Source organism: Oryzias latipes, chromosome 17 (genome assembly GCF_053564925.1).
Source record: "Oryzias latipes strain Hd-rR chromosome 17, Olatipes_Hd-rR_3.1".
NCBI classification, from domain to species: domain Eukaryota; kingdom Metazoa; phylum Chordata; class Actinopteri; order Beloniformes; family Adrianichthyidae; genus Oryzias; species Oryzias latipes.
In genome coordinates this window covers 31,303,686-31,329,283 of record NC_136253.1, presented here as the reverse complement: position 1 = coordinate 31,329,283, position 25,598 = coordinate 31,303,686, and the positions used below count along the sequence as shown (strand labels likewise).

The 25,598-nt window shown below is 37.9% G+C and overlaps 1 protein-coding gene and 2 long non-coding RNA genes across 8 annotated transcripts; 1 reads left to right on the top strand and 2 right to left on the bottom strand.

Annotated features, from left to right (window-relative positions):
* The first annotated feature begins 1,250 nt into the window (after positions 1–1,250).
* mylk4a (myosin light chain kinase family, member 4a) lies at positions 1,251–20,959 on the top strand. Of its 6 annotated transcripts, none has more exons than XM_011486938.4 (15): positions 8,716–9,489; positions 11,371–11,430; positions 11,503–11,584; positions 11,927–12,314; positions 12,773–12,999; positions 13,938–14,043; positions 14,565–14,658; positions 14,952–15,061; positions 15,290–15,431; positions 16,234–16,304; positions 16,410–16,538; positions 16,610–16,762; positions 18,920–18,998; positions 19,297–19,351; positions 19,570–20,959. In XM_011486938.4, exons 1-14 carry the CDS (start codon positions 8,968–8,970, stop codon positions 19,348–19,350), a joined length of 2,217 nt encoding a protein of 738 aa, XP_011485240.1. In that variant the 5' UTR covers positions 8,716–8,967; the 3' UTR covers position 19,351; positions 19,570–20,959. The 6 variants fall into 6 exon arrangements, with proteins under 6 accessions (XP_020566789.1, XP_011485244.2, XP_011485242.1 ...); XM_011486937.4 differs by having other exon boundaries at positions 11,909–12,314; XM_020711130.3 differs by lacking the exons at positions 8,716–9,489; positions 11,371–11,430 and adding an exon at positions 1,251–1,623.
* LOC144986600 (uncharacterized) lies at positions 10,391–10,695 on the bottom strand. The gene is made up of 2 exons (XR_013650420.1): positions 10,569–10,695; positions 10,391–10,441 (listed from the first exon to the last, which is right to left on the bottom strand). It is a non-coding gene; the product is annotated as an uncharacterized LOC144986600 (long non-coding RNA).
* On the bottom strand, positions 15,231–24,548 carry LOC144986598 (uncharacterized). The gene is made up of 4 exons (XR_013650418.1): positions 24,427–24,548; positions 20,424–20,468; positions 20,197–20,257; positions 15,231–15,425 (listed from the first exon to the last, which is right to left on the bottom strand). It is a non-coding gene; the product is annotated as an uncharacterized LOC144986598 (long non-coding RNA).
* Between the last annotated feature and the right edge of the window lie 1,050 nt (positions 24,549–25,598).

The window sequence follows — 25,598 nt, the reverse complement described above, 5'->3', positions numbered from 1 at the left end:
TATAAAGGTGTCAATACCCGACTAATACTAATTCCTAATCATTTACCTTAAAAAAACAGTAAGAATTTTAAATAGGTGAGTACAAATAAAACAGGATCATGTCTGTTTTCTTGATAACTTTGTAAAAAATTATAGCTCAAAACAGCTCAACTATTTATTTGATTATTTTATATATACTATATGTTTTTTATTTTATTTTCAAAAACCATAGTACAGCTTAATTAACTTTTAAATTAAAAAAAATCCACAAATGAGCTTAATGATTTGAACCTAGAATGGTAAAAAATGATAAAATCCACACTGAAACTTGCAAAAACACACTGATAAACAAAAAGAGAATGCCAATAATACATATGCTTATCAGCATCTACTGTATTGATCAAACTATAGCTGCCTAAGTGTTAGGTTATTCCACAATGGTGGAAAATCGCCCTTAAAAGGAAATAAACAGTAAAACAATGTTTATTCTTCTTATTCTTTCTTTATTTTTTAAATCATCAGTTAATAACATTTTGATTTAGTTTTGAGTAAAATGCTTTTTTTTTCACAGCAAGAATCATTGTTTGCTTGTAAAATTTTCAAGACTTGACTTACCTCCAACCCTCCAAAAATTAAATGCATTAAAAATAAAAGTATTGAATAAGAATTCTACGTATCCAGTCAATCGTGTCTGCTAGTTCCTGTTGAATCAACACTCATACCACAGCCAGTAGATGCATTTGAGCAGGAAAGCATTCTGCCCTTCTTATTTTTGTTGGCAAAGCTGGTGGTGAAGCTAGAGGAGACTTTCTGAGCATGCAGAACATTAATGTGAGTGCTCATCTTACAAGATAATTCAAAGACACCATCAACATTTCACACTGCATGGGATTTGCTAGAGTCTGCAAAAGATGAAACCATCAAACTTGGAATCTTTCAGACTCAATTGACGCTTATTTGGAGGAAATTTTATGAAGATTTCCAACAAACTCGTTAAAGGATTTATAAAATGATCCTTGTTTTGGTAACATTTTTCTAAAGCTCAAATGGCTTATATACAGGTGCTGGATTCTCTGTCTCAAAAATGCGTTTTATCAGTGTCACAGAGTCATTCTGCTTTAGCGGTGTGATTAAAATAGTTTCTGAAAGCAGAGTGTGGGGCTTAAGACGGCATAAAATGAAAACGTTTTCTTTGTGGTGAAAGCAAAGTAACTGGAAAGTGCTTGTGCCTTTATTCGCACCTGTCACACTTTTGTCAAGAGGTCAGACTGTCCGTCCTTCAACAGCACAACGGCGACGGGAGTAGAGCGGTTGACTAAATTAATAGGAGCTGGGGGGGGGGGGGGGGGGGGGGTGTTTGTGTGGTGTTTATGTTCAGGCACTTCTTACTCTCAGTGGGTCCACATCCAGACCTGGAGGTGTTTCCTTGTAATCTCTGAGGGGCCCCAGTTTGCTGATAGAAATAGTTCCTCAAAGCAAAGCCAGCGGGGAAGGATGGGGAGTAAAGTGAAAGCTGAAGGGAGTTTTGTGACAGTGGCAGACACTTGGCTTGTCAGCACCATGTGTCTGGTTGTTTCCTTTGTCTGGAACAGGCTGTGCACTTTACTCTTCTCCAGGAGGAAGCAAGGAGCATCTGCCATTCAGGTATTTATAGCACTTTTTAGATTCAACAGAATGTAAATCAAGCAGCAATGCTTCCTTTGAGATTTTTCCTTTTTCCTGTTGATGAGCTAAAGAAAATGTTTTCTTTGAAGACGGCAGATTTGTCTGTTGAGTACCGGCGTTCTTGAATGATTCTTCACAGAACTCTTTGAGCCACCTCCAGGATGTAATCAGTGGTGAGGCTGTCCTGCACAAGCAGGTTACAGGAAGACATTTTTGGCTCATTCCTGTATTACTTAAGGTTTGCACCACATGAGTTATCTTCTTGATATGCCCGTTGTACTCTGTCGGGTCTATGTTACAAAGACATGTTGTTAGATTAAGACGAGTGGATCTTTTTTCTTTTTTTAATGCATTGTGTGTGGTTTTTTTTCTTGTTGGCAGGAATAACTGAAGCTTCTGTCAACACATAAAAACAGCTTATTATTAAATCTGCGAAAAGGATAATCTTGATTTTAAAAAGAATGTCTGTATTTATGCTACATTTTCTTGTTCTTGCTTTTTTTTACTTAATTCTAAGTCTTTTTTCCCTCTGCTGTCAGTTGCTATGGTGACAAACAAATTTCCCACGTGTGGGATCAATAAAGTATCTCTGATTCTCTGATTCTGGTTCTGAAAGTCTCAATTAAAATAGAAAATGTGAAATTACAAAAAACAGAAACAGAAGAAACGGATCATTTAGACCTTTATTCAAAATCTGTTTTGATAAAAGGATGCACGACGGACAAAAGGAGGAAAACTGTTTCAGATTTATGACAGACTGATGTTAAAGTTACATGAGGTTAAAGCAGAAACATACAACAATAAATCGGTTAAAAATAAAACAGGAAAAAAAACAAAAACAAACATACTCTTGTCTTTTGTCATCTATGGTGCGTGTTGGCTTTAAGACGAATTTTGGTAGTTAGTTCTGTATTTTATTTAACCTTTTCTTTATCAACACAACCCTGTACAACAACTCACAATGCAAAAGATAACCTTTGCATATTTTTTATTATCTATTTATTTAGTTTTTTTCCATTTTGCACATTTCTTTTGCACATCTTTTACCTGCACTGTTCTGTCAAAAGCTTTTTAAATGATACTACCTTGATGTTTGCATTTATGCTACATTTTCTTTGTTCTTGTTTTTTTTAAATATCATTTTAAGTCTTTTTTCCCTCTGCTGTCAGTTGCTATGGTGACAAATAAATTTCCCACGTGTGGGATCAATAAAGTATTTCTGATTCTGATACTGATCAAGGCTAGACAGATTAATTACAATATTTATTTTATTTTTAACGGTGATCTGGCAATAATAAAGACCTTTTCAGAAAGGGAAAGAAAAAACATGATTGGAAACCAACAATAAACATCAGCAATAAAATTTATGATGCTCCACATTTTAGATGTTTTATTAATACTATGATTGCAGTGTATTGAGTTATGTAAATGTTGAACAGTAGGCACTACAAAGTGGCATAGGTTTATACCTAAGATTATCTCCTATTATTTCAGCTGTCAAACACAATTAACAGCTCTTAATGTACATTTTCATTGGAGGCATCAGTAAGATGGTCATTGAGTCAATTCTTCTGTCTGTTTGGTTATTTTGATCAAACCAGATAAAGTAAAACTTTATGCTTTCAGCATAGAAGTGGATTTTTTGTGTTAACTGCAATTTGTGATGCAGGTTTGTTGGTAAGAATACTACGTTAAAACAAACAGTTGATGCGTGTAGGAGTTAGCTTTAACCTGCAGAAACAGTGAACCCTGGTGGAAGACTTGAACACTCAGAGCCCCATTGTTGTGTCTTCCATCTCCATCTGGTGGACAGTTGTGGTCTTTTCACGAGCGTGCAGGAACAATTGTTACATCACTGCCCTGTCAACATTCCTCACACCTTTGAAGGTCAGCATGCTTTTATACCTCAGACATTACCACTGTTCATGTAATTTTAACAATGCATTGTGTATTTCTTTACATCAAAGATTTGCCACTCCCGATGTTCAAAATGCATTTATTTTTACCCGCATTGCGTCCGGATGAATGCAGTGATTTGTGTACATCACTGATTATAAATAAACACCTTTGTGGTCGCTGTTGTGTACCTCAGAGAGTCACTGGAGTGCTCTCCCTCTCTTCTTTCCATTCCTTTCTTGGCATTTAGGAGATCCACACTGACATTCACTGTGGGGGCTCTGCAAGTATGTGACTAAGCTTTCTTTGCATTCTGTCACTGACTTTAACGCCCTCCATGGTATCTTCAACGTAATGCACCTCTTGCATGTTCATACTGGTTATAATAGTCTGGCAAATCTTCCTTCGAAGCTCCGTGGCTTGACTCAGTACTGTAAAAAAAAACACAAGCTGATCAGAAATTAGTTTTATTTGAGGAAATACAGTAAAAGCTTTAAGAAGGAGCTGACTGAATTCATAATGTTAAAAAATGCAATAATGCAAACAGTCAAAACTAGGTAAAATGACTGAAGAGGATTAGAATGACTGAAGATTGCAAGTTTTGAAAGTTCTAATTTTTCCACATTATTTCCTTGGACGTTGAAATCCAAAGGTCTTAATTGGCAAATTCTAGAGGAAATAATTCTCTGATAGAAGATTGCATTTTTCAAAATAAAACCAGGATAAAAGTATCTCTTTTGTGACCCATAATCCAATAAAAATCAAACTTTAAATCCTTTATTCATAAGTCCAAACACCAACACTTTAGAAGGGCCTTTGTTTCAGAGCAGTCTGTCAGACTATATTCCTAAACTCTTGAATTCTGAGAAACTTTATGCATCATAAAGTATTTTCTAAAAGTATAACTGAGAAACAACTTTCTTCATTCTGTATTTACAGATAACTTGATATTTGTCTCATTAAGATCTCTGAAGCTATTTCAGTTTCATCAATAAAATCTGACAGTAGTAAACATACATTGCAACATTGCTTAGGTTTTATGGAAAATTGTCGTGTAATGAGGTTTCATCACATTATATTTACAAAACCAAGAGGTTTTTCAAAGTGTTGCCACAAACCACAGTGGCATGCCGAGGAAGAAGCTGAGAGGCCGGGCAAAGAACAGGAGAGGCTTCTAAGACATTAACTGCAGGAGTTCAGTTTCACGGCTGCTGCGCACACTTAAGCCTAGTAGTTTCCAAGAGAAAGTGAAGCCCAAGCTGGCAGGCGGGGGAATATGTGAGAAGAGACGGCAGAGGTGTCTGGACAGTAGTCACACAGCACATGTACCCCGTGATCCTCAGGACATTGTGTCCTCTGTCAGAGAGGCAGCGCTCCAATTTTAACAGCAAGCCTTGTCTCACTGCCAGACAAATGGCCTAACTTGGCCATTGCAGAATAGAACCTCTGTTTCTATACTGTTAAAACACACAAATTCTACTGTGATCAGCTCCTGTTCACATCAGATGTGTCTTGACCTGAAATCTTTTCGTTTTCCTTAATTTATCGTTAATTCACTAAACCTTTTTTTTAAATTTAAGTGTGAAGGTGCATGTTTAAAAATTGTTTTTTTAATCAAAGATTTTTTTTTTGACTTTTGAATAAACAAAAACTACCATATTTTGTTTATTTTGTATTTTGGATGATTTTTAAGTCAGGCTTAATGAGAACCAAAAATAAAAATATCCTAAAAAAACAAAACATTTTGTTAAAAGTTTAATGTTGGGCATCAAGCATTAGTCAGTTTCAATCAATTTATAACAGTTGCAAAGATTTTGTAAACCACAGACTGGTCTGTCAGATTGAATCAGTCGGTCTCACAAAAGTGGGGAAGACTATGAAGATCCTGGAGGGTAAGACACAAAAGGCATCGATAAAAGAGCCGGATGTTCACAGAGTGCTGCATCCAAACACTTCTGAGAAAAAGAAATTACAAAAATGGAGAGAAGAGCATGTCAGCAGATTTGACCACATCCGCTAGAAAATGTCAAGCTTAGTTTTGATCAATTTTTATGAAAAAATGTCAGTACATCCTTATTCTCAGATCTTCTAAAGTGTTGCACAGTTTTCTGTGCTTGCTATGCAAGGCTGATTCATTCTTTAGCAAATCACAATAAAATAAAATAAAAACAATTTGCCAGTGCAAATCTCATAAAAAAATCACTTAATGCAAAAACACATTAAATATCACAACAGCAATTACAAAAGCAAAATAAATAACACAAAAACATTAAAATTTAGAAATCAAAACAAGTTTTAGAAACCAAAAGACAAAAAAATTATACAAAAGTAAAATGTAGCTTTTTGGAAAATAAAAGTAACTTCCACAAATTAAAATGAAATGCTAAAAAACCAAACCCAATTAGTAACTGGTAAACACAGATTATGGGACATCGCTGACTGGAGGTGCATATTGAAGCCAGTATTGCTTCATGACAAATAACTTTTGGTTGAATTGACGGACAAACGTCATCAACCAATCAGCGACGTCCCACAGTGCCTACCTTTTTCTGTTTCATATTGTGCTATTTCACTTTGATTTCTAGAAATAAGTTTTGTTTTCCAAAATGCATATATATATATAAATGGAAACCAGCGATGTCCCTCAATTCCTACCTTTTCCAAGAGATTTTCATTTTTTAGCATTTCATTTTGATTTCTGGAAATTTCTTTAGCTTTTTGAAACATTTCATTTTTATTTTGTTTCATTTTTTAGAATTGTCTTTTGGTTTCTGTAATATTGTGTCAGTATCTATAATGTAAATGGCATATACTTGTATAGCGCTTTTCTACCTACAAGGACAAAGCGCTTTTACAGTCACAGACCCATTCACCCAGTCACACACTGTTGGCTGCTCCGCTGCCAAACACAGGCGCCCGCCAACCACCAGAGGCAAGGTGGGGTTCAGTGTCTTGCCCAGGGACACTTCAACTCATGGGCGTGGAAGGCGGGAATCGAACCTGCAATCTTACAATCATGGGTCGACTGCCCTACTGCTGCACCACGGCCGCCCCATGTAATGTTACTTTTCTTTATTATTTGTTTAACTTTTAAATTTTCATTGTTAACTTGAGAACCCAAGAACAAGTTTCTTCTGCACTTTTAGGGTTACTACTGTTTTTGCATTTGAGTGATTTATTGGCGTGATTTGCACTTCAGGGCCACCGTAGTAATGACCCTGTTTGTGGGTTAATAAGAAAAAACTCTAAATCTCTTTGGAATTGTGAGGAAAGTTTTTAAATGCCTTCCAATTATTTACAGTTGAGACTGGAAAAGCTAAATACTTGAGGACAATTAGTGCCCTACAAGAGGATATTTCAATTTGTTGAGATGCATATATGTGGCTCATGAATTAAAAGGAATGTAGCAAAAATAAAGTCGCCCAGTAGATACAGATCATAGAGAAAGCAAGATTCATTTTTTAGTTCAATTAAGAAAAGAAATGAACTGTTTCATTCAAATCTATTAATGCCAACATAACGCAAAATTATTATCAGTTTGTTTATGTTTGCAGGGTTTTTGAGTACCTTAATCACCTAACTCTGTCCCTAAATACCCCGATCATTTACATGTCACATTAACTAAACAACATTATTTCATGTCCCTAAAGACTGTGCAGACATTTCGCAGCTCCCACTGAGTGTGCTCACATATTCGCCATTGGCAGAGAAGGTGAGATATGAGTTTGATCATGGGCTGTGGTTCCATGACACTCTTTGGCTCCAGTTTCCCCAATAAGTTTAATAGAGACTAACTTGATATTTATTTTATGTCGTAACCTCACAGCTGTTTATATCCCCTTTGAGGTTTGTCTCAAGGAAAAGATGCAGAAACTGCACCAAAGTTTGGAATCTGTGCCTCATTTGTTGAATTCATGCATGTTTTATCACCTTTGTTTTGTTTTTTTTTAAAGAATTTTAGTCCAAACGACCTCGATTTTCTTGTTGCTGTTGTGGAAAAATCTGTTTTGTTTATTACATGAACACCCTGGCATTATGACTGCCTACGCCAGGCAAACTGCCAAAACACTCTGCAAATGAGACACGTCGCCTGGCATCCAAACGCAGGTGTGAGCGCATGCCTGCTGAGTGATGGTGGCTGGTTTTTGCCCTGTGGGAGTCAGCTCCACCATAAAACTTATGTAACGTCCGAAAGTGGAGAACACACAAAAAGAGGGACTCAATTCTAATTCTGCAGCTTCAAACAGTAAATTTAAACTGGCTAGAATTCAGCCTGAGTCACCGCCGTGTGGGGACTTTGGCTAGGTGCAATGACCCACCAAGAACTCACACTGCTGCTGTCTGACATAGTTTATGGGTAAACACAGCTGAATTTATGGAGGCTAAATAAGTTTGGGATGTTTGTGACGATCAAGTTCCTGAGATATATTTACATTTCTGTTTTTCTCGCAACACTTTTGTTCAAGCAAACTCGGCCACTCAAGATCAGAGCTGCTTTAGAAAGGATCACAGAGTTACACAATCTCAATGGAAACAGATCCCAGATTTTCTTGAGGTGGGTTACCAGGCCATAGTTTGTCAGTGAGTAAGTACCACATAAATCCACTGTGTCTCTTCTTTTGGCGCACAGGCCAATCATCCTACAGTAGGGTATCTTAGCCAGGAGCTCCTCTGATCGTCACATTTGCCCGGGATACAGGCTGGACATTGTAGGCTTTGGTAATATAAAACACTTTGCTTTCCATCATGACTTTTATTCATTATTGGGTTCACTGAAAACTAATGTATTGTTTTTTTTTAGAACTTTCTTCAGCATTGAGATGCCAGTGCAACTAAAAGTGATAAAACTGGAATCCCAGTTCATTTTCAAATCTCAATTGATGCCCCTTTGTTGAGGTTTCTTCCTGAGCACCTCACTCTAAAGTGTGGACCATCTTATTCCTATGATAATGTCGAGTGAATTTGTAAAATTCTTAAGCCCTGTCCTTGCTGCCTCACACACAGAAGAAGCACGGTGGACAGTGATTATTTTGACACCTCACAAAAAAGTCACAGAGGTGGGCTCAGCGCTCCAAGCCTCTCGAGTTTCTCATAGGCTGAGCTGCGCCAACTTCCCACCCCGAACACTTGAACCCTGCTGACGTGGGCTCACTATTTACATTTAGGTACACCGACCCACTCTATTCTTAATTCTCTATCTGGAGCACAGGAGCAGAAGGTCGACTTTATTGCGGTTTATGTCAGGTTGACGGTTTTAAGGATTAAATTAATTTCTTGATGCGGGTGATGATTATTTGATGTGCTCCTTTTGATCTGGAATACTTCCTTCTTGGGGTTTTTGAAAACGTTTTCCTCTCACAGACGTTATCTGTGGTTTTCTCTGAACACATTTGATGTCTTAATCTGAGTTTTGCATATTCAGAAGCCATGAGTGTTATAGCTGTGAGTTCAGGGGACAGCAGCAGAGCTGGCTTTGACCTCATGCAAAACCACATCGAGTCTCTGAGCAGCAAAATGGACAAGCTCATGAATATTCAAGAAAAGGTCCTGAACCGACTCGATGGGATGTCACACGATATTGACGACATTGAACAGGATATGGAGAATCTTAAGGTTGACAAAGAAGAGATTCACGTATCACCCAAAGTTATGAACCAGACCCAGATAGGGAGAGAGGTGAAGGAGATCTGCAAGGAGATGAGCACCATTATTTCAGTGGTGAACCAGAGGTCTGAACAGCAGTCTCAGAAGCTGGAAGGAATGGAAAAGCTGGTCCTCAGCATGCAGCAGGTCATCAGCTTCATCGGGGAGACGGTGAAGCGTTCAAAGGTTATGGAGATGATGTTCAAAGGCCCAGCAGCTCGGAAGGGCTCCAAACCCAAGGACAATAAAGGAAGGCTAGCCGTTAAGAAGAAATCTGCAGATACAATAAGTAGAAAGCTCGACAAGGTAAGACAAGAGGAAAAAAACACTTCAAACTTTGATTTCAATTACTCTATATTGGTTTGACTCACGAGCTAGAATTTATGAAAATAGGACAAAGTTTCTGTCTGATTTGCTTTGGACCTGGGAGCATCCAAAGTATTACCTACTCCTCATCCATCATAGAGAAAATATTTTCCTGTTTTTGTCAGTGTTGCACAGTTTCCAAGCTATTTTTTGACATTTTAAACTTTAGCAGGATTTCTTTTCTGTGTGTCCATGCCTCAATATGAGGCAGGGCTGTGGGGTGTTCAAGCTAAAAAAAAAGTAAGAACATTATAATCAAGCAAGCAGACACTTTACGATAAATATAACTTATGGCAAAGTCCCCACTCAACTCACGTTTGAAACTTTTTCCTGCACTGGATGCAATGTGGCCTCCTTGGCTGGATACAGGAATCCTGGCATTACCCAGGAGAGGTGAAACTCAAGCAGTCTGTCCTGCTGGTTCTTTTCTTTAAATCTGTGTTGATGTCTCTTTCTCACATTTCAAAGATCATCTACAAACACTACTAGTCTTACGTTTTTCCCAGTGTCTCAGTGGATTCCGAGGAAAACGATTTCATATTCCTAGTCCAGAAAAGCCCCACTCAAGCTTTAAAGTCGGACGTTTGCGGAGCCCTGAAGTTTTGATGATAATGTTTTCAAAGGGATTTCATGAAATGATTTATTTGGAATAAATCATTTTTATTTTACACTGCTTCTTCCTTTTCAGAAAAGACAATAAGTGAAAGTACAGCCTGTTCTCACTGAAGTCACTGTGATTTATACAAAAGAAGCCCTCCATCCACAGATTAATATCTCTATCATTATCATCCAGATCAGGACATCTCCATTAAAGGTTCACTAAATGCTGGTTGGCAGCAGGGACAGAGGTTGCATCATAACACTCCCTCCGCCTGCATGTCTGCGAGAGTCTCTGTGATCAAGACAAACAAGCAGAGCAGAAACCAATCAGCATGCTATTAAAAAGCAGTACCTTAATAAGATGTACACGATAAAACCTTTAGCCTGGACTGTCTTCCAAATGATTTATGACCAATCACCATGTGCGATGCCTTCCTGGCTCGTGTTTCAGGGAATTTCTGTTGTCGTCAGAGAGCGCATCAGCTGGTTGCTCCTTTTTTTTCCACCTCTAAGGTGTGAGATATTTAACATGTAGATGCAAGACCTCTGGACGCACTCCCCGATCCTTTGACCTGTGGCTAGAACTGTACTGCTGCATCATGGGAAATTCTGCACTTGAAATATCTCCTGTTTCCGTCACAACAGCTTTCAGAGTCCAAGATGCAGCTCCTCAAATTCAGTTTTGCAAACTTTATGAGCAACGCCTGTATTTTCGACCTCTGTTGAGACATTTGAACATCATCGTCAGTTACTGGTAACATTTTCCACTCAGGGTCAGCATTGCATTCCACTGCTGAGTGGGACGAGTGATAAGCTATAAATTCACTGTTCTGTTGCCATCTATCCATTAGCTCGGAAAAAAGAAACGACATGTCATGACAGACGCTGGGAGATTTTCTTTTAAAGTTTTTAACATTTTGAAAAATCTTTTCTATTTGATCAATATTTTCTAGGATGTTCCCTTTTTTGGAACTCTGTTTATATGAATTAAATTTGTGATTTACCTTTTGTTACCCTTTTGTTTGCATTAAACTAATTGGCAATTTTCATTAAGCCTTTATTTCAACACTCATCCAAGTGTGATCAGAATTTGTGTCAAACTGTTCTACAAGGAAAAAAAATCGATGGATCAAACTTTAACATCTTAAATTTGTGAGCTCCAGCATCTCTTATGTGAGTGTTCTTGTATTAGTTTTACTGATAAAACATGTCATTTTGAAGGAAATGATGCAGAAAGGAAAAGGGGATATAGGGCAGGGGATGGTGGATGAAAAACTTCAGGTGAAAGCAGTTTTTCTCCAACATTTTTTCAGAAAAACTGTTGGACTTATTGTCTTGATGTTGTCTTGACAGTCGAAAGACCACAAAGGAAAAGATGGAACGGATCTGGGCCAGAAAAAAATGCAAAAGAAGTCGAAAACTCCAGACGTAGCAGGTACTAGAATCAGCATGACAGCACCTCTACACACAAACATGGAGAAATTGCTGTGGTTTTTGGGCCACCTGCAGTCAAAACATTTATTTATGCTGTCCAAAGCTAAAATCAAAAAAGATTAAAAGCCACAGAAATAGAGTGAAAGCTGATTTTACTGATTTATTTTGCTGAAACTTATTTATCACTGTAAAACCTTAATAGATGATTATCTTTCAGTCTTAAATCCAGGAACTGACTTTTACTTTTTTGTTAGGCATGGAGGGAGAACGCTATGTTATGGAATGTTACAGGTTAACTGCAGGCTAACTATGTAAATCCTTATAGTTTTTGCACTTCTTGTAGACAACATCTCCCTAAAGAAACAAGCTCTTCTTCTTGAAGAGGTCCTGAAACTCAACAAGGAGAATGCGGAGAAGTCAAACGTCTTGGTCGTTCCTCCAGATCTGGAGGCTGGAATGCTTCCCGAAGATCAAGTTCCTGACGTTTTCACTGAAAAACTAGAGGACTCTGTAGCTTTGACTGAGGAGGAGGCCACGGAAAGAGACCACGAAGAAGAAGCAGCAGGAATAGAAGGAGAAGCCACGCTCAGTGTGGAAGATGAGAAGATCAGTACAGAAGAAGACAAACACAAATTCAAGGAGGAGACAGAGGAAAGGAATGATTCGGCTGCTAAAGAAGTTCCAGAGGATTTTCCTTACAAAGAACATGAAGAAGAAGTGGAGAAAATTAGGTATGTGTGTGTATTTTTAAAGGCTATAAGAATCAACCATAAACAGTCAATTATTTTAATTCACTCATGATAGATTTGAGTTGTTTTTCATAGACTGCAGCAAATTATTAATTTTGTAGTAAATCATACTGGAAATATAATAATTCTTCAAACCTTCTGATATTCAAATAATATTTTAACTCTCTGGACTTATTATTATTATTATTTTTTTAGCATTTTAGTATCCATTTATTGTCTTTAAATACTAAAAAAGTAAAAAAAAATTAAAAAAGTAGAAATGCATTTACATATAGAGGATCTAAAAGTGCACGTTTGTTTGATGGACAGAAAGTATCTTGAACAATTCAGAAGTTATTTATCAGACCCTGTTCTTGTATCATTTTTTTTTTTTTTGCTTTAAGAATGCATATATGGTAAACTGGTGACAACAACTAAAATCTGTGATCCCTTACCCACAGTGACAGCAACAAGGACGCAACATCAACCACAGAGACTGAAGGGGACCAAATGATTGAGACCCAGGAGGAGGAAGAGGAGCAGAGGAATGGGTCTGAGGACTGGGCTGTCTTCAAAGCAGATGGAGTTGAGCTGCAGTTTAGCCTTAAAGACAAACTGGAGGGTGAGAAGACGGAACAGGAACCAGAAAAGGATGACGAAGACGCTGATGCTGAGCGCTTCTTTATAGGTAAATCACTTTTTTTTTAGGCCTGTGGTACATTTTTTATTTAAAGCCCCTTAAACTTCTGTTTTATGGAGGGATTTCATCCAGGGGTTAAATATTCAAGAGTTTGTAAGGATTATTTTGTCTAAATTCATTTAAAGTTATGGAAAAAAAAACAATTTTTAGATGATTTTAAAGCCAAAGTGGTGTGATGCATATTTACATTAATAGGCATCAATGGATTAAAAATATATTTATTTCTAATTATAGGCAGAAACAAACGCGGCACACTAGATAAATGTTAAATTATTGAAGTTGGCAATTTTAACAGATTTACTGTTGCAGACCGACAAAATAAAAAAAATTAATAAATAAATAAATAAAAATACAGCAGAACGTACTGGCCCTGTTTCAAAAACACATTTAAATATAATTTAAAAAGACCTAATTTAACACATAGTGTAGGTTTGCTGTAATTTTTGGTTATTGAAAAACACAGGAGAGGAAGAAATATTAAAATACCAAATTTCAAACTTGTCCTCGTAAGAAAACCATAAGTAATGAGAGGAAGCATGAATCCCAACAAAAAGATCAATGCAGGATAACATGATGCAACATTACAGTTTTAACCAATTAATTAAATGACCGCCTGTGTCGGAGACACAAAAGAAGGGATCAAATTAATAGACTCTTGCAGTCTATTAATTTGAGAGACAGGAGACAGGAGACAGGAATTGTTTCAATTTGTTAATAATCAAAGATCAAAAAAGGTCACTAGTTAATTATTCTGAATGCCGAAAAGTCAAATTATGGCAACACCTCTTTTAAAAGGTTGAAGGTGCTAACTTAAGGAGATCCTCCTCCATTGAAGTCCTCACTGCTGCTTATGTGTTATCACATTCCTCAAAATTATTCTTGCAACAGATCCCTCCCCTCACTTTTGCCTCCACATCTGTCCTCAGAATCCGGGCCTCCTCCATCTGCTCCTTTTAATCACCGCATGGTTTCTGCCAAACCCAACCAGATCAGGAACTTCTACACCATCAACTGGCAGGAGGTCCTGGGCGGGTGAGTACTGCCTTCCTTGTCAAATATTCATAAAAATGCAAAGCAAATCAAAGCTGTTGATGACATGTTGATATACAGATGATCATCAAGAAGCCTGTTCTCAAATTTCGATTAAAAACCTAATCACATTTTCCCCATATGACCCTCCTTCTTTCTTCTCCCCTCCTCGATGTTTCATAACTTCAGAGTCACTGCAGTTATTTTTACTCAGGAACTGACAGGCATGTGAAACTGTATCCTCTGTGCCAGTTGGTAGCTAATCACTTAGTGTTAATCCTTGTCTTCAAAGAGAAGTTGCATACCAGCTCAAATGTCATGAAATAACAGATAAGGAAGCACACTTTGCTCAGCCGTCCCTGTTTGACGGACGTTCGGTTTTTGATTTGTCATGGGAAAATATATATCAATCTATTGCCATTTTATTTCCAAACTGCCCATTTACTGCAGGGATATCTGACTAAATCCAGGTCAGCAAATGTTGCCGCACAGCTGCACAACTCATGTCTTCTTCGTTCCTCTAGGGGGCGCTTTGGCCAGGTGCACAAATGTATCGAGAACTCGTCCGGCCTCACTTTGGCTGCAAAGGTCATCAAAGCCAGGAGCCAGAAAGAAAAGGTACACATGCTGTCACGATGAGTGTATTGCAATGAAAACCACTAACTATAGAAGGAAGGAGGTTTTTAGTCGTTACTAGAACACCACCAGGCTGGTCATGAAACAGAGGCAGCGTGAGGTGAGAAATATTTGGCCTAGAAGTGGAGATGTATATGTATATGTCTGTGATAGCAGAGAACAGCTGACACTTCTCATCGTTTCTGTATACGCACGCCTGTCCATGGAGCTGTCTGGATTGGCTGTGCCTCTGTGCGCTCTTTGTCTGCATCTATTTGTGCTTGTGTTTTTGGTAGGAGGTGGTGAAGAATGAGATCCAGGTCATGAATAATCTGGACCATGCCAACCTGATCCAGCTCTATGCAGCTTACGAGTCAAGGAATGACATCATCCTTGTACTGGAATAGTATGCTCTTCCCCTTTATACCTTCAGTACAGATTTATTCTTCATTAGAAGAATAGTTTATTGAGTTTAAAGTGATTGTGCTGTACTCACACCAGCCAGATAATCTTTTTTAAATGTATTTCCTGTTATTTTAGTTATGTTTATATATTAAAACAAAACTGAATAGAAATGTTTTTAAATGTCTTTTATTTCTTTAACATTCTTAATGTGCTTGTTTTTCCATCATAGTGTTGGTGGAGGAGAGCTGTTTGACAGAATCATTGATGAAAACTACACTTTGATGGAGCTGGACGCTGTGGTCTTCATTAGGCAGATCTGTGACGGCCTGCAGTACATGCACAAAATGTCCATACTGCATCTGGACCTAAAGGTAACAAAAAACAAAAATGATGATCAGGTTTATGGGAAGTGTTACAACTTCAGGGGTAGGCTACACTCAAATTTATTTTTTCGCACAAAGTGAAGGGCTGATGTATTTTCAGTCTCACTTCGATCCTCTTTAAATCTAAAGTGTTTTACAGTGGTCTTTTAATTATCAATATGCTTTTTTCAACCAAAATCCCAAAACCTGTGTCGTTTTCTAGGACATAGTTTCTGCAGAGCGGCAGGAGTCCATTGTTCATGCAGAGTAACCCCGTCCCCCCTTCCCCTCCCCGTTGCTGAGAGCCTTCTGTGTGAGCAAAGCAGGAAGCTTGTGCCCCCCCCCCCCCCCAGCTTGTTTTCTTCATCACAAATAAGCTGTTTTTCAAACGGCATCTTTTATTCTGCTCCTGATTCACTGTGATTTGCATGAAGAAATACTCAGAAACACAATTTTAGGCCTAATTTACTTAGTATATGTCCTTCATGATCCGAAAAATTCCACAAAAACATGTTTAAAACACCAAAAACACTATTTTTACAGGTGTGGTTTTTTTATGAGGTGTTTGGGAGACAAAAGCAGCATACAGTTAAAAAAAACTACTTTAACTCAGCCAATGCACATTGACAGCTCAAGCCTTCAGTAATGATTCATGGGGCATTATTGAAGATCTACTCTGTGGAATTCTTTCCTCAGTTGTCTAAAATAATTTAACAACTGGTAGCAGAAAGTAAATTTTGTTGCCGTTTTTGAAATTCTCACTGTTTAAACTAATAATTTGCACTTTGCTTGTTTTTGCTGATTTTGGCAGCCAGAAAACATACTGTGTGTGAGCAGAGCCACCAGTAAGATAAAGATCATTGACTTTGGCCTTGCCAGGATGTAAGTGCAACCTTTCTGTCTAATTTGTTGACAGTTTTACTAACCACTGTAATTCTAAGAATGTTAAACATCACCTAAGTGACCTGCAATCACATCGCCCTTCAGATACAAACCTAGAGAGAAGCTGCGCGTTAACTTTGGAACTCCAGAGTTTCTTGCCCCGGAGGTCATCAACTTTGACTTTGTGTCATTCAACACGGACATGTGGAGCCTTGGGGTCATCACCTACATGCTGTAAGCAAATACTCACTTGCATGCGTACTTTTGCACCAACCACTACTGATTATTATTCTTTGCCTTTTCAGCCTGAGCGGTCTGTGTCCTTTCCTTGGTGATAACGACACAGAGACTCTGAACAACATCTTGGCCTGTAAGTGGAACTTTGAGGAAGAAGAGTTTGTGGATACATCAGAGGAGGCCAAAGACTTTATAAGAAGACTTCTAATCATCAATAAAAGGTATTTTGTGCGTCTCTTTCGCCCTTCACATATAGTTATGGTCAACTATGGATTGGCCCTTCTTACTTCTGCCTGAACTCTCCTGATCCTCATTCACACATCACCCCCAACCAAAAAACCCTTTCAAGAGAAAATTATTAATCAATTTTAGAACATGCAACCCATTCAAGAAGCAGTGGAAACACATTTCCACCTCCACAGCAACTAGGCTTTGTTTATAGACATGCCTTTATCTGTTTTGGCTTGCTTTTACTCTGAGCACAGAAAAAAAAAAACACTGGAAAAACTTAATCTAATCTGGCACTTGTAATGCCCAAGACATTGGTCAGTTTCTCTCTTGTGTTTTCCTCCCAGTTTTTAGCTTGTTTGGTCATTCTGTTCCAATGTGTAAATCATTGACTGTACATGAGAAATAGACTGAGTGACCCCTACCCCCTCAAGGTTCAACCAGGAAGTACCCGCTGGCTAAAAGAAGCCAAAATCCGTTAGACATCTATTGAGAAATAAACAGCTATTACTCAGGCATTATATTTGTCAGAATCAATTTTTTAACATGTCCTATTTTTTCATGATATTTTTTTTCTATGGTAAATCATGTAAAGTAGAAACTGGCCCATTAGATGACTCCCAGGTCCAACGTTTGAAACGTTTGATTGACAGATTCTCCCGAGCCTGCTTTTAGTGGAAGGGGTGTGGAGTTCCATCAAAGTCTCTCCTGATTGGTGAGACTTTAACGCAGACTGACTTGGACCAATCCACGTCTGGCTCCAGCATGGCCGTGTGATAAAATGGCAACTAAATTGATTTCCTTTTGTTGGAGCCGGAAGCAAATCATTCTCTAAAGGCCCGTTCACACCGGGACGAATTTCGCCGGCGATTTTCACCGACGTTTAACGCCTCGTGACTAAACAAAGGGCACCAATGAGAGTGTGCACACCGACGCGAAAAAACGCCACGCGTCAAAGCGTCAAAAAAAAAAAAAAACGCCTCGGGTTCGTTTTTTTTTTTTTTGACGCCTCGCGTCGAAATCTATTCGACCAATGAGAACGGCGCTTTTGCACACGTGTCTGGAGCTTCTGAAGTTACAGTAAAACACAACTTGGGGGCGCTCAAACACAAAACTGCCTTGCTGAACACACATACCAGCGAAGAAGATAGACGCCAAGTAGCTTCTACACTGCCGCGAAGAAATAATGACGGACATTCTAAAATATCCCCGAACCAAGCACCAGTTGGAGCTACTGGTGCTTGAAATATTCATGTTTTCTTTGTATGATTCTGACAAGCGCGTAAATACTTGCTCTCTTCTTCTGAGTGAAAAGCGACTTTAAGAAGCGTAAAGTTGCGCAGCGCCACCTTGTGTACAGGAGTATTTCTGTTTACATTAAGCGCCATCTAATGTCAGGAATTGAAATTGCATGTTCGCTCGGTTTATCGTCTGCGAAAATCGCCTGGGTGTAACCACAAAAAACGTGGCGAAAAACGCTGGCGAATAACGCCTGGCGAATATTCGTCCCGGTGTGTACGGGCCTTAAGGGTGACGCCGCAGTCACTCTGTCGAGTTCTCATTTGCAGTCAGTATTGTAAATAAAGTTGCAAAGTTACGTTTTTTATGCCAAGAATCATTTTTTATTTGACTTTTAAATACACACAAAATGGTTTGGACTTCGAAGGTTTGGACTTCGATTCCCCTAATCTGAGACTATTTGAGCTTTTTTTAAGGACATTTCTTTAGCTGCTGATTAAAGTGTCAATGGACATTTAATTCAAAGTGTTACTATGAATTAAATTGGATTACTAATAAAGATAACTTTGAATTCAGGGCCTTTTACACTAAAACATATTAACCATACACATGGGACTGATTTTTATTGCAGATTTTAGAAAGATGCAGGAAAAAAATTTTTTTTATTTATTTTTATACTTTGTTAATGGATCTGAAGTGCAATGGGAAAATCTGCGATTATACAGTTCATTATCACAGTGCACCATGTGTTACTTCAATGCCTGACGTAACTGAGGTTCACCTCTTTAAATAACCACAAATGACAAAAAAAATGGTAGAAAATAAAAGCTGAATAAAGGTGGGGAGGTTAGTGTTTGTAAGAGGACAAAATGTGATATTTTTTAAATGTGTGTGTGGTTGTTTCTGAACAGCTGGAGGATGGGGGCATCTGAGGCATTAAGGCATCCGTGGCTTTCTGATCCTGTCCTTCATCATCGTCTTCACACGAAGGTAGAATGCATGATTTGGACGAAAAAAAAGCTGGAAAATTCTCTTCATGACCACCCTGACTGTTAAAAACTGCTTTAAAAAGTCTACTTAAAACCTTGCACAGTATTTTATATAATTTTCCACTATTTCCATGCATATAGTAATACATTTTTTCTCATGAGCATACTGAAACCTGTGACTTTATACCATTTTTGCAGTGCTTTGCTAAGAAAATAAGCAGGAAAAATGCAAGTAGCCTCATATCTTTGTTCTTGCCTTGTTTTCTTAAAGATTTTCTATTTTTCTTTTTTTTTTACAGAAAACAATGTGCAAATCCCGAAGATCATCGTGTGTGCCTCACAGTGAAAGCTAATGTGAGTCTTTGGGTGGTACTTTTTTTTACTCTAATAAAGTTTCTGCACTCATTTAGAAACAGATCAGAATACGATACCAATAATTTCACTTGCAGAGTCAGGCTTTCTGATTATCCACAAGGGGGAAGCACGTCTCAAATTTTGCACAGAGCAGCAGAAGGCAGGAGATGTTACATATATGGTCCTGGAGAGTAAACCATCTCTCTGTTTCCTTTTAGAGCTCATTGCTGTGACGGCCCCTGCTGTGACCACTTGGACCAACCCTTCTGTCTGTGTAAATCACCTGAATTCCAGTCTGTGCACCTGAAACACGGACTGAAATGTCCTCATCCTGCAAACCTCCACTCATCACAGACAACTGCCACTGCCATATCACAGACAACCAAAAAAAAACCTTGGAAAACAATTTTTCAGGTGTTAGCAGTTAATCTGCATGCAGTGTCTTTTACTTGTAGTGCCTTATCTCTGAAAGATGTAACTACCGTGCAAGAAGCAGATATAAAACAAAGTGATAGAATGATTGTAATATCAGCTAATCTAGTAAAGTTATCATTCAGTCTTTACATATTTATGAATGTCAGGTTGCACTTTGATAGTTATAAAAAATAGCTTTAGAGCTGTGCTGCAGTGGGTTTATTATTGGATGTGTTACTTGATATTTTATATATGGTGCCATCTGATAAAAGCTTTAAAATACACTTTTTTGGAATACACTGAACATTTTGTTTGATCACTTTCACTTCAGCACAAGTTGCTCCATAATTTACTTTAATTATTCTTATGTAATCCTTTTTTAAGAAAAAACTGTGTTGTTTTGTTTTTATTTTCTTTACGGATGCGCATACCTGCTCCCTTTCTGCAGAAGAAATCAGGTCATGTAAATGAGAAGATCCACTGGGCATTCCACTAGATAGGTAAACAAGTAATACAATAAATGATTCATTGGAATAAAAAAGGACAGGTTTAAAAAAATATTGTGTTTGAGGACAGAATGGAATTTGCGTGGTTGGTGTCAGAAAAAATAGTTTGTGCACTTTATATTATTATTGAAACAAAAAAACAATAGACTAACCTGCTGCGGTAAACAGACTTGTTTGGCTGCTTCTCCTCATTTCTCCTGCAATTGTTTAAAAAGAAAACAGGCTTTACTAGAAAATAACTCTTCAGCAGCAAAGCACACATATTATCAGCAAACTGTTGTTCAGATTTGTGTTGCATGAGTCTTGTTAGCATTGTGTAAAATCAGCATGGTTTGCATGGTCATTTTTTTTAAAGTTTATTCAAATTTTATATTTAAATTTGCTGTATTTTGGGTCATCTTAGTAATAGGAAGTCATATCATGTTTGTATCTTTGTATCCATGACACTTTAGAGGACATTCTCACCCAACTAGGATTTCTTATCAAGCACCTTCTGTGAAGGTTCACACTCTACTTATGTTGGGGTGGAAATGTGAGGTTGTAGTTTACCTTGATGATGAATGTAATGTAATGGTTTTTTTTTTAGAAAATAGAGTGATGGGGAAGTTATTCTCACTTAGCGCTAACAAATTCAGCATGTAATTCTGAATTGTGCACACCCCTATTAAATGAAAACTATGGTCTTAAAGATTTTGCATTTGTCTTTTCTGTAACTTGATGAACTTCATTTTTATTTTGGGAAATGTAGAATATTACAGTTCATCTGTGGAACCCGTGTTATCCCTGCTGCTGGAGCCAACACAGCTGCTGTTGGGTAAACAAAACACTTAAGACAAGATAAAAAAAAGTTGTTGTTTTTTTTGCGCAAGAGGAATTTTTATTTTTTTTAATGACAGTTGCTGATACATGTAAGTAGTTTTTAATTATAGATTTCCCTCCTACCAGAGGCTATTTATAATTTGCTATGTTTGGTTGGAATTTTTAAATCCTAACCAGGTCTATTTAAAACTTTAACTCAGCCACTCTGTTTCTTCAGAATTAAAATATAACTGGTTCCAGGAACCTTCTTAAGAGAGAACCAAAGTAAATGAACTTGAAAAACCTCATAGTGCTGTTCTTGGTGAAGACCACACTGATTTACTGAAATATTCCAAGCAGAGGTGCAATAGAACTTTCAAGTGTTGGATATTTCTACATGAATATGTTGTCAATTGCAAAACTCTGGAAGAGTATCATTGGGAAATGTTTTTTTAGACAAAACTAAAAAGCTAACTTTTCAACCCAAAAAAATATTGTTTACCCCTTTCACATGCACACATTAGATTTATAGTTGTAACGTTGCAAGGCTTTGATTCCTGTTTGTAGTGTTTGTGATCCAAATTGTGGAAAATTGACAGAGAGGTGCTGAGAAACGTTAAATCCAGTACAAGGTCCTTTCTAGAAAATCGCATATTAGAAGTGACTGAGGAGAAGCCTGTGCTTGACTATCATTTACAGAGTGAAGAACACTGAACACTGCGAAACCAGCATGACCTCCCCGACTGACTGTTGGGATGGCAGCTCCCCTTACTCTTCTAAAACCAGGCGTCCGTGGGTCCAGACTGTTCCAGTTCACTTTTACCGGATCATTAAAGAAAACTCCCAGAATCTCACAAGTCTCTGCCAACTGTTCATGTTCTTTTTGACATTTATGTGCTGTTTGGGCCAGATTGTTGCGTCAAATCTTTACATCATGAAATCCTGTCCTTCACAAAAGAAATAGTAATTATTATTATAAATAAATACTTGTGTATACATTTGTTTTGCTTTAAACATTTGGTACTTTTATTTAGTTCATGTGAGTTTAAACCTTGCAGTTGCCGAGTGAACATATTTGTCTATTAAAGAGAAGATCTTTCATGAAACTGTACAGCCACTGCATCTTAGAGGTCATTTGGTGTTGCTGAAGAACATTTGTGTCCTTTCAGGGGTATGTTTCCTGACTGTAACCTGACACAGTTGTCTGTGATTAAAAACACCTGCATTTTTTTGGCCCATGTATTTATGACAGTGAAAAAAAAAATCAAATTAAAGCTGCAAGCAGTGCTGAATACTCCTTAGGCTGCCTACCCCTGGTGCCCTCGGTTTCCCTCTGAAACCCTTCTTCCCACAGTCGGAATCTTTGAGATAAAGTATAGATTTAAAATCCATCTAGGTAAATCTGGCAAAATTGAAAATTTGGGTAAAAATCATTGCGATTGCATGCAAAATGTAAGTAATAAAGTAGGCTGCAGTGCATTACAGTAGTTGAAATAAGTTAAAAAAGCTAAAAATTGCCAAATAGACCTACTATTGAAAATACAGAGGGTAAATTCTAAAATTACCTGGGATAGGTGAAATCCATAGGAATGCAGATGTTTTAAGACGGTAAAACCCAGCACTACATACTTTTTACGCTCTTTTCAGACAGACATGAACATTTTACACTTTTTTTTCTTCTTAAAACATTCAAAGTTCAAACCTTTGCAAAAAAACAAGTCCAGTTTTATAGGATGAAAACAAAGATCTGTTTGCAATCAAAGACTTATGTCGATTTGGCAAACTGCGTGTATCTGTACAGGACATGAAGGAGATTGATTGACAAGGTATACAGCAAATCAGGATGCAGGACAAAGAGCACTATTCAAAATAAAAAAAGACATGCAAAATTGCACACAAAAATCTGTGAAACAGTAAGACCGCGAAAGCTCAACTGCTATATAGCAAGGGTCCACTGTTCTGATAAAAAAGTTTCAGCTCAAGATATCTGTGGAATATGAAACTGGCTGGTTATGATTGGAAATTCTAATGAAAAGACTAAATGATAAATCAGATAAATAATTATGCACATTGTTAAAATGCAAATCTAAAAGCTAAACAACCGTTTGGCCTCAGGGTTGCTAGGTGTGCTTTTTAGACATCTAAATAACAGCTTTGACAGCTTTGAACCAATATGCGCAACTTTACGAACAGAAAGTTGCATATCAGCTCAAAGCTGCATTTCTCTGCTTCAGAATCCACTGGAATTACGTTATTTGCAAAAACGGATGAAGATTTTGAAAGAATGTAAAGAGCTAAAACTTTTCAGTGTTAAACTGTTCACTTCAAAAAACTAATAATAGCATTTAACTATTAAGGTTTAATGGTAAGTGACCTGAACTGGTTTAAAAGCCCGTTTGAGCTAAAAGTACATCATAAATAAAGACATCATAAATATAAATACATTTTATCTGAACAAACTGTTGAAAAAAGCCTTCAACAGTGTAACGATTAAATGTCAAATTACTTCCAACATAATAAAAAAAACATTTCTAAAAACGATAACGCAAAAAAGTACAACAGCTAAATTTTGCTAAATCTTTTTTCCGTTTGGGCTCAAGTCTAAGCTTAGATGCAAAGCTGTTTTACATTATTGACCATTTCGAAACCAAACACTTGTAAAATGCAAATGTCCGTACAAAGCTTAAGCAGGAATTTTACACTCTTTTCATAAAGACTTCCTATCTAGAACTGACTGCTTTGTTTAGTCTGGACTTTATCTGTTTTCACACATCATTGCATTCATCTGACACAAAAAGTTTCATGTCAGGGATAGTTCAGAGAAAGTTCATACATTCCTTTATTATAAACCACGGCTGCACAATAGCCATTACTCTGAACATGTGTGCCATTTGGCAAAACAGGTGATTCTGATTTGATTTTCCAAAGATTGTAGCTCAGGCATTTTTTTTTCCAAGCCTGGAGGGTGGAAGCAAAATGAAAGCTCCTCGTCTATCCCTACTCCGAGGTTCAGGTTAAAATGGTTAGAAATTTAATTTAAGAAAAGAGAGTACTCTGCAAACTGCCCCTCCACCATGCAGCCTCACCCATAAGTCCCCTCCATCCACATCTCTGGGGGCGATGTTAGGGAGCCAAACTGAAACCAGATGGACTTATTGAGGCGAAAGATAACAAATATTGCCTGAAATCCTGTCAGTTACAGACCACCAGAGCAAAAAAACATGGGTGTGGGGAAAAAAAGCAGTCTGACATGCCTAATTTTCCCCCATTATCTGCAAGTTGTAATTAATATTGACAAGTACATGCAAATGTTGGAGAAAATAAGGCTTTTCTATTACTTATTTCGTGGAGTTTTACCTTTGAGACCTGCTGTCATTGTCAATCTAGCAAACCAGCCTGTCAGCATTTGCCCAGATCTATAGGTGGCATGCTCCCCAGTTTGTTAGCCGATACACCTACCACCCACACGCTCACCAAGAAATGACTTTCACAGAAAAAAGGAAAGGCTGACCTTAAAACTTCCCGCAGTCCCACCCCCCCTCCAGATTCACTTAGAACGTGTCCTTTGTAACAGGAGTTTCCTGGATGTAATTAAAAAATATTGTGCCCCGCTCAAAAGGGAGGAGATGAGTCTCAGGGCTATGTGAAGGGTGAGATTCCCCCTCGTCTGCTAGTCGATTCATGTAAGAGCCCCTGGAGCTGGCCCTGACGTTTGTCCAAACACGAGGTGCACTCTCTCAAAGGAGGTCCGAGGAGAAGACCAGCCGGTTCTCAGGCTCATGCAGGTGGTTCTGATTTAAGCAGGGGGGGCGAACAGAGCACGTTTATGTTCAGTTAATAGCGGTACACGTGTCGTCACGTCCAGTGTGGGAACATACTGTGTGAGTGATTGTTTCTTCACTCTCCTCAGGTCTGCCGCCAATAAGAATGTCCAATTATCCCTTCACAGTTTTCTCAAGACCAGGGACACACGGATATCACTGCTCTTCCATGGATTACTGTCGTGTGCAATGCTGAAATCGGGAAAGATGACAATAGATATAAAAAAGGCTTTAAGCGCCACCTTGTGAGTGTCATTCATAGTGTGAGAGGATCTTAACTAGTCATTGAAATTAGAAAAAAAAAAACACTCATTACTCATGCCACCTCACACTAAAAGAATTTCCAATGAAAATTGTGTTTTTCAACATGTTCTTGTGGCATTTTACTCATGATGGAGGACACATATAAGGAAATTTAAGTTTAATATTGAATTACTGAGTATTTCTTTATTCAAGTCGTTGTTCATCAGAAGCAGATAGAAAAAAAGAAGTCGGAAAAAGCTTGTAGCAGTGATGTAGGTTCTACATTTTGCGGGTCACAAGCTCGAGCTGCGCTGCTCCATTCCAATGAATCCTCTCAGAGACAAACAGATCCTTGTACGTTTTGTTTTCCTCGTATGATCTGGAATCTGGCTTAAAATTGCTTGCCATTTTTGTTGCACCGGTAATGTTAGTATGGGGTTGTTAGTGGCTGTAAGCTATCAGGGG

Coding starts and splice junctions, on each gene's coding strand:
- mylk4a (XM_011486937.4), top strand. CDS start 8,968: ATGAGTGTTATAGCTGTGAGTTCAGGGGACAGCAGCAGAGCTGGCTTT. Junction 14,044..14,564: donor TGGCAGGAGGTCCTGGGCGG/GTGAGTACTGCC, acceptor TCGTTCCTCTAG/GGGGCGCTTTGGCCAGGTGC. Junction 15,432..16,233: donor TACTGCATCTGGACCTAAAG/GTAACAAAAAAC, acceptor TGATTTTGGCAG/CCAGAAAACATACTGTGTGT.